Source organism: Bufo gargarizans, chromosome 8 (assembly GCF_014858855.1).
Source record: "Bufo gargarizans isolate SCDJY-AF-19 chromosome 8, ASM1485885v1, whole genome shotgun sequence".
NCBI classification, from domain to species: Eukaryota; Metazoa; Chordata; class Amphibia; order Anura; family Bufonidae; genus Bufo; species Bufo gargarizans.
The window spans coordinates 74,717,909-74,733,401 of record NC_058087.1 but is presented as its reverse complement, the minus strand read 5'-3'; the positions used below and the strand labels follow the sequence as shown (position 1 = coordinate 74,733,401).

General features: G+C 46.5%; 1 protein-coding gene across 2 annotated transcripts in view; it reads left to right on the top strand.

Moving 5' to 3' along the window:
- Window positions 1–15,493, top strand: part of STRADB (STE20 related adaptor beta) — a 40,854-nt gene that overhangs the window by 9,593 nt on the left and 15,768 nt on the right. For both annotated transcript variants that reach the window (XM_044304148.1, XM_044304149.1), the window contains exons 5-7: window positions 7,891–8,012; window positions 8,628–8,736; window positions 9,210–9,333. In XM_044304148.1, coding sequence (XP_044160083.1) covers window positions 7,891–8,012; window positions 8,628–8,736; window positions 9,210–9,333 — 355 coding nt within the window. The remainder of the gene's footprint in view (window positions 1–7,890; window positions 8,013–8,627; window positions 8,737–9,209; window positions 9,334–15,493) is intronic.

Below are 15,493 nucleotides of genomic sequence, written 5' to 3'. Positions count from 1 at the left end.
ATCACCCCCCTGTCATTGATAACCCCCCTGTAAGGCTCCATTCAGACGTCCGCATGCGTTTTGTGGATCCGATCCATGGATCCGTAAAAAATCATGCGGATGTCTGAATGGAGCCTTACAGGGGGGGTGATCAGTGACAGGGGGGTGATTACCCTGATCACCCCCTGTCATTGATAACCCCCCTGTAAGGCTCCATTCAGACGTCAGCATGCGTTTTGTGGATCCGATCCATGTATCCATGGATCCGTAAAAAATCATGCGGATGTCTGAATGGAGCCTTACAGGGGGGGTGATCAGTGACAGGGGGGTGATCACCCTGATTACCCTGATCACCCCCTGTCATTGATAACCCCCCTGTAAGGCTCCATTCAGACGTCCGCATGCGTTTTGTGGATCCGATCCATGGATCCATGGATCCGTAAAAAATCATGCGGATGTCTGAATGGAGCCTTACAGGGGGGGTGATCAGTGACAGGGGGGTGATCACCCTGATTACCCTGATCACCCCCTGTCATTGATAACCCCCCTGTAAGGCTCCATTCAGACGTCAGCATGCGTTTTGTGCATCCGATCCATGGATCCGTAAAAAATCATGCGGATGTCTGAATGGAGCCTTACAGGGGGGTGATCAATGACAGGGGGGTGATCAATGACAGGCGGGTGATCACCCATATACACTCCCTGATCACCCCCTGTCATTGATCACCCCCCCTGTAAGGCTCCATTCAGACATCCGCATGATTTTTTACGGATCCATGGATACATGGATCGGATCCACAAAACACATGCGGATGTCTGAATGGAGCCTTACAGGGGGGGTGATCAGTGACAGGGGGGTGATCACCCTGATTACCCTGATCACCCCCTGTCATTGATAACCCCCCTGTAAGGCTCCATTCAGACGTCCGCATGCGTTTTGTGGATCCGATCCATGTATCCATGGATCCGTAAAAAATCATGCGGATGTCTGAATGGAGCCTTACAGGGGGGGTGATCAGTGACAGGGGGGTGATCACCCTGATTACCCTGATCACCCCCTGTCATTGATAACCCCCCTGTAAGGCTCCATTCAGACGTCCGCATGCGTTCTGTGGATCCGATCCATGTATCCATGGATCCGTAAAAAATCATGCGGATGTCTGAATGGAGCTTTACAGGGGGGGTGATCAGTGACAGGGGGGTGATCACCCTGATTACCCTGATCACCCCCTGTCATTGATAACCCCCCTGTAAGGCTCCATTCAGACGTCCGCATGCGTTCTGTGGATCCGATACATGTATCCATGGATCCGTAAAAAATCATGCGGATGTCTGAATGGAGCCTTACAGGGGGGGTGATCAGTGACAGGGGGGTGATCAGGGAGTCTATATGGGTGATCACCCCCCTGTCATTGATCACCCCCCTGTCATTGATCACCCCCTGTCATTGATCACCCCCCCCCCCCCCCCCCCCCTGGTAAGGCTCCATTCAGACATTTTTTTTGGCACAAGTTAGCGGAAATTTTTTGTTTGTTTTTGTTTTTTCTTACAAAGTCTCATATTCCACTAACTTGTGTCAAAAAATAAAATCTCCCATGGACGCACCATACCCCTCACGGAATCCAAATGCGTAAACATTTTTAGACATTTATATTCCAGACTTCTTCTCACGCTTTAGGGCCCCTAAAAAGCCAGGGCAGTATAAATACCCCACATGTGACCCCATTTCGGAAAGAAGACACCCCAAGGTATTCCGTGAGGGGCATATTGAGTCCATGAAAGATTGAAATTTTTGTCCTAAGTTAGCGGAAAGTGAGACTTTGTGAGGAAAAAAACAAAAAAAAATCAATATCCGCTAACTTATGCAAAAAAAAAAAAAATTCTAGGAACTCGCCAGGCCCCTCATTGAATACCTTGGGGTGTCTTCTTTCCAAAGTGGGGTCACATGTGGGGTATTTATACTGCCCTGGCTTTTTAGGGGCCCGAAAGTGTGAGAAGAAGTCTGGGATCCAAATGTCTAAAAATGCCCTCCTAAAAGGAATTTGGGCCCCTTTGCGCATCTAGGCTGCAAAAAAGTGTCACACATGTGGTATCGCCGTACTCAGGAGAAGTTGGGCAATGTGTTTTGGGGTGTCATTTTACATATACCCATGCTGGGTGAGAAAAATATCTTGGTCAAATGCCAACTTTGTATAAAAAAATGGGAAAAGTTGTCTTTTGCCAAGATATTTCTCTCACCCAGCATGGGTATATGTAAAATGACACCCCAAAACACATTCCCCAACTTCTCCTGAGTACGGCGATACCACATGTGTGACACTTTTTTGCTGCCAAGGTGGGCAAAGGGGCACATATTGCAAAGTGCACCTTTCGGATTTCACCGGCCATTTTTTACAGATTTTGATTGCAAGGTACTTCTTACACATTTGGGCCCCTAAATTGCCAGGGCAGTATAACTACGCCACAAGTGACCCCATTTTGGAAAGAAGACACCCCAAGGTATTCCGTGAGGGGCACGGCGAGTTCCTAGAATTTTTTATTTTTTGTCACAAGTTAGCGGAAAATGATGATTTTTCTTTTTTTTTCTTTTTTCCTTACAAAGTCTCATATTCCACTAACTTGCGACAAAAAATAAAAAATTCTAGGAACTCGCCATGCCCCTCACGGAATACCTTGGGGTGTCTTCTTTCCAAAATTGGGTCACTTGTGGCGTAGTTATACTGCCCTGGCAATTTAGGGGCCCAAATGTGTGAGAAGTACCTTGCAATCAAAATGTGTAAAAAATGGCCTGCAAAATCTGAAAGGTGCACTTTGGAATATGTGCCCCTTTGCCCACCTTGGCTGCAAAAAAGTGTCACACATCTGGTATCGCCGTACTCAGGAGAAGTTGGGGAATGTGTTTTGGGGTGTCATTTTACATATACCCATGCTGGGTGAGAGAAATATCTTGGCAAAAGACAACTTTTCCCATTTTTTTATACAAAGTTGGCATTTGACCAAGATATTTTTGTCACCCAGCATGGGTATATGTAAAATGACACCCCAAAACACATTCCCCAACTTCTCCTGAGTACGGCGATACCAGATGTGTGACACTTTTTTGCAGCCAAGGTGGGCAAAGGGGCACATATTCCAAAGTGCACCTTTCGGATTTCACCGGTCATTTTTTACACATTTTGATTGCAAAGTTCTTCTCACACATTTGGGCCCCTAAATTGCCAGGGCAGTATAACTACCCCACAAGTGACCCCATTTTGGAAAGAAGACACCCCAAGGTATTCCGTGAGGGGCATGGCAAGTTTTTAGAATTTTTTATTTTTTGTCGCAAGTTAGTGGAATATGAGACTTTGTAAGAAAAAAAATAAAAATAAAAATCATCATCATTTTCCGCTAACTTGTGACAAAAAATAAAAAGTTCTATGAACTCACTATGCCCATCAGCGAATACCTTAGGGTGTCTACTTTCCGAAATGGGGTCATTTGTGGGGTTTTTCTACTGTTTGGGCATTGTAGAACCTCAGGAAACATGACAGGTGCTCAGAAAGTCAGAGCTGTTTCAAAAAGCGGAAATTCACATTTTTGTACCATAGTTTGCAAATGCTATAACTTTTACCCAAACCATTTTTTTTTTTGCCCAAACATTTTTTTTTTATCAAAGACATGTAGAACAATAAATTTGGCGAAAAATGTATATATGGATGTCGTTTTTTTTGCAAAATTTTACAGCTGAAAGTGAAAAATGTCATTTTTTTGCAAAAAAATCGTTAAATTTCGATTAATAACAAAAAAAGTAAAAATGTCAGCGGCAATAAAATACCACCAAATGAAAGCTCCATTAGTGAGAAGAAAAGGAGGTAAAATTCATTTGGGTGGTAAGTTGCATGACCGTGCAATAAACCGCTAAAGTTGTGGAGTGCCGATTTGTAAAAAAGGGCCTGGTCACTAGGGGGGTATAAACCTGTGGTCCTTAAGTGGTTAAAGGGAACCTGTCACCAGGATTTTGTGTATAAGGCTGAGGACATGGGCTGCTAGATGGCTGCTAGCACATCTGCAATACCCAGTCCCCATAGCTCTGTGTGCTTTTATTGTGTCAAAAAACTGATTTGATACATATGCAAATTAACCTGAGATGAGTCCTGTATGTGAGATGAGTCAGGGACAGGACTCATCTCAGGTTAATTTGCATATGTATCAAATCTTTTTTTTTACACAATAAAAGCACACAGAGCTATGGGGACTGGGTATTGCGGATGTGCTAGTGGCTATCTAGCAGCCCATGTCCTCAGCCTTATACACAAAATCCTGGTGACGGGTTCCCTTTAAGGTTAAATCTTTTTAAAAAAAATTTTTAACCCCTCCAGCCCTATTGTACTATGCATTCTGTATTCAGAATACAATCTACACAACCTTGAACCCAAACCTGAACTTCTGTGAAGCAACAGAAAGCAATCACAGTCAAAACTAACTGCAATTGCGTACCTACTCGCTCGGGTTTGCCGCAACACACCCAGGACGCATCTGGAGCCAAAACGTGACGCCCGTCTGAAAGAGGTCTAAGGGTTACATAGCATCATTGGGCTACATGCACACGAACGTTGTTTGTTTCCGTGTCCATTCCTTTTTTTTTTGCAGATAGGATGCACATATGGTCGTGTGCATGTAGCCCAAATCGATATAATGCTATGTGACTCCCGGGTGCTGCGATGCGGACTGGCTGCGGGAGGAACACTCGTCTGTAAGGGGCCTTAGTTATGGTCCATGATAGCAGAATCCATAATGAAATTCTTACATAACCCGAATAGGGCTGAAACGATTATTCGAATAACTCGATTAAATCGAGTCAAAAAATTCATCGATGCAGTTTCACGGAGATCACGGAGCGGGAGTGAAATTAAGCGTCTCACTCACCGCTTCCGTGTCCTCCGGAGCCAGAGAGGCAGGACTGAGCGGCCGACACGGAGGAGGGAGTCTCTCCCTCCCCACTGTGCGCGGCTGCCGCTGAAGACCAAGTAGGAGGAGGCGGGGTGGGACGGAGGAGGAGGGGAGGGGAGGGACTGTGGCCACTGCGCCACCAATGAATGTGCCGGCCATATCCCACAGGGTCCCCCTCCTCCCCCCCATCATTGGTGGCAGTGTCAGTTCCGATCGGAGCCCCAGCAGTGTAATGCTGGGGCTCAGATCGGTTACCATGGGAGCCAGGACGCTGCTTAAGTCCTGGCTGCCATGGTATGTTAGTAGTGAGCAGAGAGCAGCACATTATACTCACGTGCGCTGTGGCGGACGGTCGCTCCTTCTTCTGTCTGTGCGGCGGATTGCTAATGCTTACAGCATTAGCAATGCGCCGCACAGACCTATGAGAAGGAGCGACCGCCGGCCACAGCGCACGTGAGTATAATGCGCTGCTCTCTGCTCACTAACATACCATGGCAGCCAGGACTTAAGCAGCGTCCTGGCTCCCATGGTAACCGATCTGAGCCCCAGCATTACACTGCTGGGGCTCCGATCGGAACTGACACTGCCACCAATGATTAATACTGGGGAGGGGGGGTTGCGTTACCAGAGGGGGCATATCAGAGGCTGGGGGAGGCAGATCAGAGGCTGGGGGGAGGGAGGGAGGGGAGGCAGATCAGAGGCTGGGGGGAGGCAGATCAGAGGCTGGGGGGAGGGAGGGGAGGCAGATCAGAGGCTGGGGGGAGGGAGGGGAGGCAGATCAGAAGCTGGGGGGAGGGGGGGGAGGCAGATCAGAGGCTGGGGGGAGGGGGGGAGAGGCAGATCAGAGGCTGGGGGGAGGGGGGGAGGCAGATCAGAAGCTGGGGGGAGGGAGATCAGAGGCTGGGGGGAGGGAGATCAGAGGCTGGGGGGAGGCAGATCAGAGGCTGGGGGGAGGCAGATCAGAGGCTGGGGGGGAGGCAGATCAGAGGCTGGGGGGGAGGCAGATCAGAGGCTGGGGGGGAGGCAGATCAGAGGCTGGGGGGGGAGGCAGATCAGAGGCTGGGGGGGAGGCAGATCAGAGGCTGGGGGGGAGGCAGATCAGAGGCTGGGGGGGGGAGGCAGATCAGAGGCTGGGGGGGGAGGCAGATCAGAGGCTGGGGGGGAGGCAGATCAGAGGCTGGGGGGGGAGGCAGATCAGAGGCTGGGGGGGGGCCAGATCAGAGGCTGGGGGCAAGCAGATCAGAGGCTGGGGGCAAGCAGATCAGAGGCTGGGGGAGGCAGATGGAGAGAGAGTGGTTAATGGAGGCTGCAAGCACCACCTTGGCATGTATAAAGTTATTGGTTTAGAGAGGGGTTAATGAAGGCACCTCCAAGGTGCTTTCATTAACCTCTTCAGACCAATAACTTTATACATGCCTAATGCCAAGGTGCTTCCATTAACCCCTCCAAACCCAATGGGCATGTATAAAGTTATTGGTTTGGAGGGGTTAATGGAAGCACCTTGGCATTAGGCATGTATAAAGTTATTAACCCCTTCAAACCAATAACTTTATACATACCTAATTACGTACATTATTTTAAGTAGCTTTTTCTTATTAGATTACTCGATGAATCGAGAAATATAATCGATAGAATACTCGATTACAAAAATATTCGTTTACTGCAGCCCTAAACCCGAACCTGAACCTTGTACGCCAAACTTGAAACAAAAGTTCGCTCATCCCTAGTTGCGACCACAGGAGTGAATAAAGTGTTTTTTTTTCACTAATTTTTTGTGAGAGTGCTGCCATTTTTTCAAATTCTTATATTGTCCTGGATTTGTTGCCGGATCCTTTGGCCTGCACTTCCATATTGATATTTGGCCTGATGTGCTGCCATCAGGGTGTATAAAAATCTATGATTTTTTAACAAAAAATCTCAAAAATCTGATTTTTTTTTTTATTTAAATTGGATTTTTTTTATTTTATATAAAATGCTTTTTGAGGAAAATATATTACCATCCAAAGGTTATTCCATCATGAAATAAAGATTAGTTTTTTAATTATGTAGAATAAGGCTGTACGTGGACTCCCATATTGTTTTTCTTTGCTTCATGCTTCCTCTTGCAAACATGATTTGATTCTGTGATATTGATGTTGACTCAATAAGACGCAACAGGCTGAAGGTGGTTAAGGATGTTGTCAGTATTATTCTATGATCGAGTCCTTTTTTGACTTTGATAAATATTTTTTGCAGATTTTTTTTTCTTAAGCTTTTTTGTATTACTTTGTGCCGTTTTTCTGTAACTTTCATTTAGAAGTAATTAGGCCCTATTCACACGTCCGCAATTTAGTTCCGCATTTTACAGAACGGAATTGCGTACCCATTCATTTCTATAGGGCCGCACGATTTCGGCCCGGCTCCGGAAATGCGGACCTGCACTTCCGGGTCCGCATTTCCGTTCCCGAAAAAAAATAGAACATGTCCTATTCTTATCTGCAATTGCGGACAAGAATAGGCATATTCTATTAGTGCCGGCGATGTGCGGTCCGCAAAATGCGGAATGCACATTGCCGGTGTCCGTGTTTTGCGGATCCGTGGATTCGCATAACACACTGCGGACGTGTGAATGGACCCTAAATGAGTCTAAAGCCTGGAGCTGCAGCGTGGGCTCTGACCAATCAGATTCAGTCCAGCAGACTATGAGGTCACGTGATTGTCCAATCAGCTGCCAAATCCTATATTCTAAGAGGGTAAAATCACTAAAGAATTTTCATCAGCATCCGTTTTGTTAAGATGTTAGTGATGCCAGTCTTTGTACAGCGCTGGGGTAGGTTGGAGCTATATAAATGAATAAAGTAATAATGCATACATAAAATCAAGACAGCTGCAGTGTACCAGAAGAAAATCAGTCACATAGAGAAGAAAATATTCATCCTATAATCAGCAGCATTATGCCGCCAGACGTTCTTTAACTTCATGTTCCCATCAATCTCGTAGGAAAAAGGTTCAGTAACGTAACTACAGTCTACCTCGCTCGCCACACTCCTACAGGAACCCTGGTCACGGCACAGCTCACAGACCTGGATGACTGTTCAGACGAACAAATTCGATTCTTGCAGGTAACAGTAGGAGGTTAAACATAGGCTTGCAGTTGTCGTTGGAATTTCTTCAGCCTAAGAAAGTTGCAAATTTTTCACTCATTTTGGGAAGAGCAAAGGAAGTGGGTGTGGTTTATCAGGAGTGGGTGTGGTCTACAGCATTTATTAAAGGGGTTAAGTCACTTTATGTTAACAAATGTGCTGGAAACATTCGTCATCAACTTCCTATTGATATCAGGGCATCTGCATCATTGTCCCTCGTTGTGCAGCATCCGCTCTGATGTCCTGTCCCAACATGACCACTGGTAGAGGGGCCACATGACCAGACCCATCCATCATCGCCATCCATTAACGCTGTGTACAGTATGAGTAACCACTCGTACTGTTACTCAGTGGACCTGCTGATAGATGGATCTAGTCACGTGCTCCTCCAGACACCCGGGACACCCGCTGATCAGCCGTTTGAGAAGACACCGGCGCTGCAGCCTCCTCTAAGCGCCATACATTGTATAGGATGGGTCATCAATATTTTTCTCCTAGAAAACCACTTTAATAAATGTGGGCCATAGTGTTTTTATGACAGAGCCACTCCTAGCGTATAGAGCATAGTGTAATCGACTTCTTTATGTATTTCAGAATGAAGCCGTCATGTCATCGTTTTTTCGGCATCATAACATTATGGTTTCTTGGAAAATGTTTACTGTTGGGACATGGCTTTGGGCCATTAACCCTTTCATGGCATATGGTAAGTTGCATCACTTATTTTCCTTACCCTGGATAGAGAAGACATTGTATCACCAACAAGACGCCATAAAACAGACAATTTTCACTAGGGTGGGAAATCTCCGGCATTGTATTTTTCTTCGATGCCAGTGAACTGAATTATAGCATTAAGCGCTGAGAACCAAGAGGAAATGCATGAATGTCTTCAGACCAGTCGCGCTGATTTCCCTTGGTTGGAACCGGTTATATTTATTCCAGTACACACTGCAGTGTGTCGTGGCAGAGAACCAATGCTTTTGTGGTATTGCAATTTTTTTTTTTTTTTTTTTGCATTCTTACATTCATAAAATCATTCAGATTAACAATCATTAACTCCTTCACCCTAAAAAGGATCCCCAATGAAGGGGCTGTGGCGCTCCAGTGACAGTTAATTTGGGTCTATGATAACTAACCCCTGGCGGTTTTCTAGGAATAAAATTGTTCTTATCTTTGTAGGTTCCGCTAGCAATCTTGTGAAGACATATTATCCAGAAGGCATGAGTGAGCTTTTAATAGGAAACATTTTGTATGAAACGTTAAAAGGGTTACATTATTTGCACCAGAATGGATATATTCACAGGTAAGACTGAATATACTATGCTTACCTTAAAGCAAAGCCCGCCTAAAATATAATTGTTACCAAACACGTGGAAAAAAACAAGAATAAAATCATCAAATCAAATTTCCATTTATGTCAATAATTTTCTGCCTACTTTGTCTCTTTACAAAGTACACGTGAGTCCTCTTCTCCCTTAAACATCTCTGTTCACCTTCCCCGACCTTAGTTTAGATCTGCGTCCAATCCGCATTTTTTGCAGATCATATATCGGTCCAAAAAAAATATAATGACAGCACACGTGTCTTTCCTGCAAATTATAGAACATGTCCTATTTTGCAGACACGAATAGGCATTTCAATTAACAGGACTGAGAAAAATGCATATTGCACGTGGAAGGTATCCATATTTCTCGCTCATATCATTGGGGGACACAGAAGACCATGGGTATAGCTGCTGCCACTAGGAGGCGACACTAAGCAAAAAAAAGTGTTAGCTCCTCCCCTCAGCTATCTTTCCTGCAGACACTGAGCTAATCAGTTTTAGCTTAGTGTCCGTAGGAGGCAGACCTCCCTGCTTTGCAGGTCTGCTGATTTTTTCTTATTCTTTTTTCTTTTCATTTTTTTCTCTTTTTCTTTCCTTTAGCTGGGCTGATGGCAGTTCCAATCTGTCTGCGTTCCCACCCAAGAAACGGGAGTCAATTGGGGTCCCAAGCCCGCTGCTCGTTCCCGGTCTCCAGTAGGCAAGGAGGACCAGAGGTTCCTAAAGCCTCTGTATCCCGCCAGCTTTTGGGTCACCAGGTCCGGCCTCCGCTAAGTCCCCTCTTTTACCGTTGTAGCTACCCTCACCAAGGGGTAACACACCGAAGCTGATGACCCGGCTGGAGCTAGGGGGGCAGAAAACGCCAGACAGGTGAGTATTCTCTCAGTCCCCAAGGCCCCATTCCTCCTCCCTCCCACTTCTCAGTTTTTCCCATGTGAATATCCCCCATGAAGGCCTGCTTACCTTCCCCTGAGGCCTCAGTTTCAGCAGGCGTCCTTCACCCGGCGGGGTGGGGGGACTTCATGTCAGACCACCTTCTGCTTATTCCCAGCGCTCCGGTCCATATAGTACACCGGGGCCACTGGAAATTGAGGCCCCCGGCTTCTCTGCGGCCTACCCCCCATCCGGCTCCTCGCGGCAGTTACCTAGCTCCCAGCCGGCTTATTGTCCGGCCGGGTTATGTTGCAGGTTTGCTCTCCCGCTCCCTCCCTGCATTGCCGCCCTAACCGGAAGTTCTTCTGGTCGGTCCCGCCTTTACTCAAGACCCCGGCTCTGCGGCCTACATATGCCACATCTTCAAGACTGTTTCGGGGGCGGGAATTGTTATATCAGAGCGCAAAAATATTGCGCCATTTCTTCCTCCCACCAGCGGCTAATTGCACCCCTGGGCTTAACTCTTTCCTCGCCTTCAGTACTACTGCGGTGGGCAAAATGCTTCCTGGACTCGAGACAGCTGGGGGTTTAGATTTGAGCTGTATGTAATTAAAAACTATATATATTATTAACCCTTGGAGCTATCTGGACCTAGTTCCCACACTATTCCATAGTCAGAGTTCTTACCACTACAGTTGGATGCTCACACTACCGCTGGATACATACGTCCGGTAGCACTACTTTCCTTCCATAAGCGGCAGTCTTGCACTACCGCTGAATACTGCATTCCCTGTAGTTCCACAGGCGAAGTAGTTTCACTACTACTGGATTTTGTAGGTCCTGTCACATTCACCTCCTTCCTTAGGCGGAATAGGTGCACTTACTAATGGACCCTGCACATCCTGTAGCATTACCCTCATTCCATAGGCGGAGTAATTGCACTGGATACTGTACTGCCTGTAACATTACCCTCCTTCCATAGGCAGAGTAATTGCACTTACACAAGAAGCTGTACTGCCTGTGGCATCGCCCTCCTTTTTTAGGCAGAGTATTTGAATTTGCACTGGATACCGTACAGTCTGTAGCATTACCCTTCCTTCATAGGCGGAGAACTTGCACTACCACTGGATACTGTACAGCCCATAGCATTGTCTTTCTTCCATAGGCAGTGTAATGGCTCTTCCACTGGATACTGTAAAGCCCATCTCATTACCATCCTTCCATAGGCGGAGTAATTGCACTTCCACTGGGTACTGTACTGCCTGTAGCGTTTCCCTTCATCCATAGACAGGGTAATAGCACTTCCATTGGGTACCGTACATTCCGTACCATTATTCTCTTTCTATAGGCAGAGTAATAGCTCCACCACTGGATTCTGTGCAGCCTGTAACATTACCCTCCTTCCATAGGCGGAGTACTTGCACTTCCATTGGGTGCCATTCAGCCTGTAGCATTACCCTCCTTCCATAGGCGGAGTACTTGCACTTCCATTGGGTGCCATTCAGCCTGTAGCATTACCCTCCTTCCATAGGCAGAGTACTTGCACTTCCATTGGGTGCCGTTCAGCCTGTAGCATTACCCTCCTTCCATAGGCAGAGTACTTGCACTTCCATTGGGTGCCGTTCAGCCTGTAGCATTACCCTCCTTTTTTAATTGACGGAGTGTTTGCACTTGCCTCTCAATTCTATTCATTCTGTATCATCACTTTCCATTCTTTGGCAGAGTATTTGCACCTCCCATTGGCTCCTATACATCAGGTAGCATTGTACTCTTTCCATAGGCGGACTATTTACACCACCACTGGATACCGGACATCCTGTAGCATTACCCTCCTTCCATAGGCGGAGTAGTTGCACTATTACTGGATCCTAAACTTCCTCTCTTTCCGTAGTGGGAGTATTTGCACTTACTGTAGATACTGTACATTTTGTGGTATTACCCTCTTTCAAAAGAGTAGTTGCTCTACCACTGGTTCCTATACAGACTATCACATTACCCTCCTTCTTTGGGCGGGTAACTACACTTTCACTGGATACCATACGTCATGTTGCATTACTCCCTCTGCAGGCGGAGTGATTGCAAGTGGAGGATTGCACTAGCTCTTCTTCCTTGTCACATTGCATCCTGTTTTATGGATGGCCTATTGCTAGACTCGGTCCCTACAGTTGCCTTATCCCCCGTCATAGGTGGTATTTTGGCACTACTACTGGATACTGTGACTACGCCACACTATCCCCTTCTTCAGGTAGTCATTGATTGGATTGGTGTCAGGCGCCTACGTGGCAGCCTCTGTCTTCTGCTCGGCGTCCATTCTCTGTCAGTAGGTGGAACGTTTGCACTGCTTGTCAGTTTCCTTCCTTCTTAAGCGGAGGATTCTGCTACCACCATTTTCTTGGTGACTACTGCTGTTTAGCCTTATTCCCCTGTTTGGCCTTGTTCCCAGTGGGAGCCTCTCCTCTGGCCCTAGAGACTAAAGAATTATTAGGAACACCTGTTCTATTTCTCATTAATGCGATTTATCTAGTCAACCAAACACATGGCAGTTGCTTTAATGCATGTAGGGTTGTGGTCCTGGTCAAGACAATCTCCTGAACTCCAAACTGAATGTCAGAATGGGAAAGAAAGGTGATTTAAGCAATTTTGAGCGTGGCATGGTTTTTGGTGCCAGACGGGCCGGTCTGAGTATTTCACAATCTGCTCAGTTACTGGGATTTTCACGCACAACCATTTCTAGGGTTTACAAAGAATGGTGTGAAAAGGGAAAAACATCCAGTATGCGGCAGTCCTGTGGGCGATAATGCCTTGTTGATGCTAGAGGTCAGAGGAGAATGGGCCGACTGATTCAAGCTGATAGAAGAGCAACGTTGACTGAAATAATCACTCGTTACAACCAAGGTATGCAGCAAAGCATTTGTGAAGCCACAACACGCACAACCTTGAGGCGGATGGGCTACAACAGCAGAAGACCCTACCGGGTACCACTCATCTCCACTGTAAATAGGAAAAAGAGGCTACAATTTGCACAAGCTCACCAAAATTGGACTGTTGAAGACTGGAAAAATGTTGCCTGGTCTGATGAGTCTCGATTTCTGTTGAGACACTCAAATGATAGAGTCCGAATTTGGCGTAAACAGAATGAGAACATCTATCCATCATGCCTTGTTACCACTGTGCAGGCTGGTGGTGGTGGTGTAATGGTGTGGGGGATGTTTTCTGGGCACACTTTAGGCCCCTTAGTGCCAATTGGCCATAGTTTAAATGCCACGGGCTACCTGAGCATTGTTTCTGACCATGTCCATCCCTTCATGACTACCATGTACCCATCCTCTGATGGCTACTTCCAGCAGGATAATGCACCATGTCACAAAGCTCGAATCATTTCAAATTGGTTTCTTGAACATGACAATGAGTTCACTGTACTAAAATGGCCCCCACAGTCACCAGATCTCAACCCAATAGAGCATCTTTGGGATGTGATGGAATGGGAGCTTCGTGCCCTGGATGTGCATCCCTCAAATCTCCATCAACTGCAAGATGCTATCCTATCAATATGGGCCAACATTTCTAAAGAATGCTATCAGCACCTTGTTGAATCAATGCCACGTAGAATTAAGGCAGTTCTGAAGGTAAAGGGAGTCCAACACCGTATTAGTATGGTGTTCCTAATAATTCTTTAGGTGAGTGTATATATATAATATACATATATACCTAAAAAATTGACCACACTGCTGGCGCCAGTCTATCTGCCCCAAATATAGATGGTACTATGGTTTTCAGTTTCCCTATGTGTGATGAATCACACAAAGGTGTATTTGGATGTAGGACCAAACACAGATAATACATCAGAGGAACTACTATACCTGTATAGGTCTATGACCATGGACAGGTGTCCGTTGTTTCCCTAAGGAATTCAGGATGCCACTGACCCACACTTGGTCCACAAATAGACTGCGTGATTGGAAACTAGGCAATAAAAGCAATTTAGAATAAATGTCACTCACTTCACCAGGGAGGGGTTTTGGGGATAAAGCTCAAGACACCCACAAAACTACCTCCCGAGCCTGGGTTGCTTGTAGGATCTTTGGAGTAAACAGCAGTCCCCCGAACTGTACTTCTTATCAATTCCTTTATTAAAAAGATAGGTATGTCTCAATGCGTTTCGGGGTTATTCAGAACCCCTTCCTCAGGAGCAGCAGTAAAAAGGCTATGGCAAACAAGGGTTTATATACATATGTGCCAGACAGGTGCAGGGATTGCAAAAGAGCGCCAGGAAATACGCCAATGGCATCACTTCCGGTACCGGAAGTGATGCGTTCCACAGTGGAATGCATTCGTTTGTCTGAGTGTAAAAAGAATATTTATGCATATACATAAAACCTCCTTATAAAACCTATAAATACTGCTTATCCAGCATTGTGGGTGAATGCAGGGGCAGGGGCCGCACACAGGAAGTGCCCTCTTCAGACTTTTCCTTCCTGTGTGTGGCCGCTGTACCCTCTTCAGACTTTTCCCCCTATGAGGCAGCCTTGCACTGGCAATAGATTTTATGGCTACTCCTGTTCCGTGGCCACTACTGTGTGACTCTGTCCCAGGGGGAGTATTTGTGTTCATCGTTTTTACCGCAACCCCTTTCTCCATGTGGAGTATCGGCCCTGGTGTTTTGTTCGGTATCTGCCTACTATTCCGCCTTCTAGCGGTGGATCCTTCTCACTAGTTGTAGTTGTGATTGTGCCTACATTTCCTTCTCACAGCTGGCACTGTGCTCATGTTCTGCCATCACCGGGTGCGATAGATCCTCCAGGCCTTATATGTATGGTGTTCCTGAGGCGCTGGCTGACAGGTACTCTTATTCCCTATAGTGCTGTCAGCTGCCCATACCATGACATGCTGCAGCTGGTTGGTTTGCTCACTTTTCGTGAGTATTAGTACGGTTTTCTGTGCATGGTATACCTGCCAATTTCTATGGCGCTGGCTTCGCACCTTCACATGTAGTGCATTGCCTCTACCATCTACTACGGTGACAGCATCAGCGTTGCCTCCTTGTGGTTTTGGGTATGCACTTTTTCAGTTTGCATATGTGAATTGTTTGGTTGGCTCCCCTCCCTGGGTAGAGCGGTCGTACTGTCCTTGTTGTCACCCCTAAATGCTGGTTCCCTACTTCTCCCCTTCCGCAGGGTGAGTAGTTGCACTTTCTCCAGATACTGTTTCTGCCTGCTCGACCAGTTTCCATAGCCATTGAGTTCTCAAATGCCCCCTTTCTGCTGTAGAG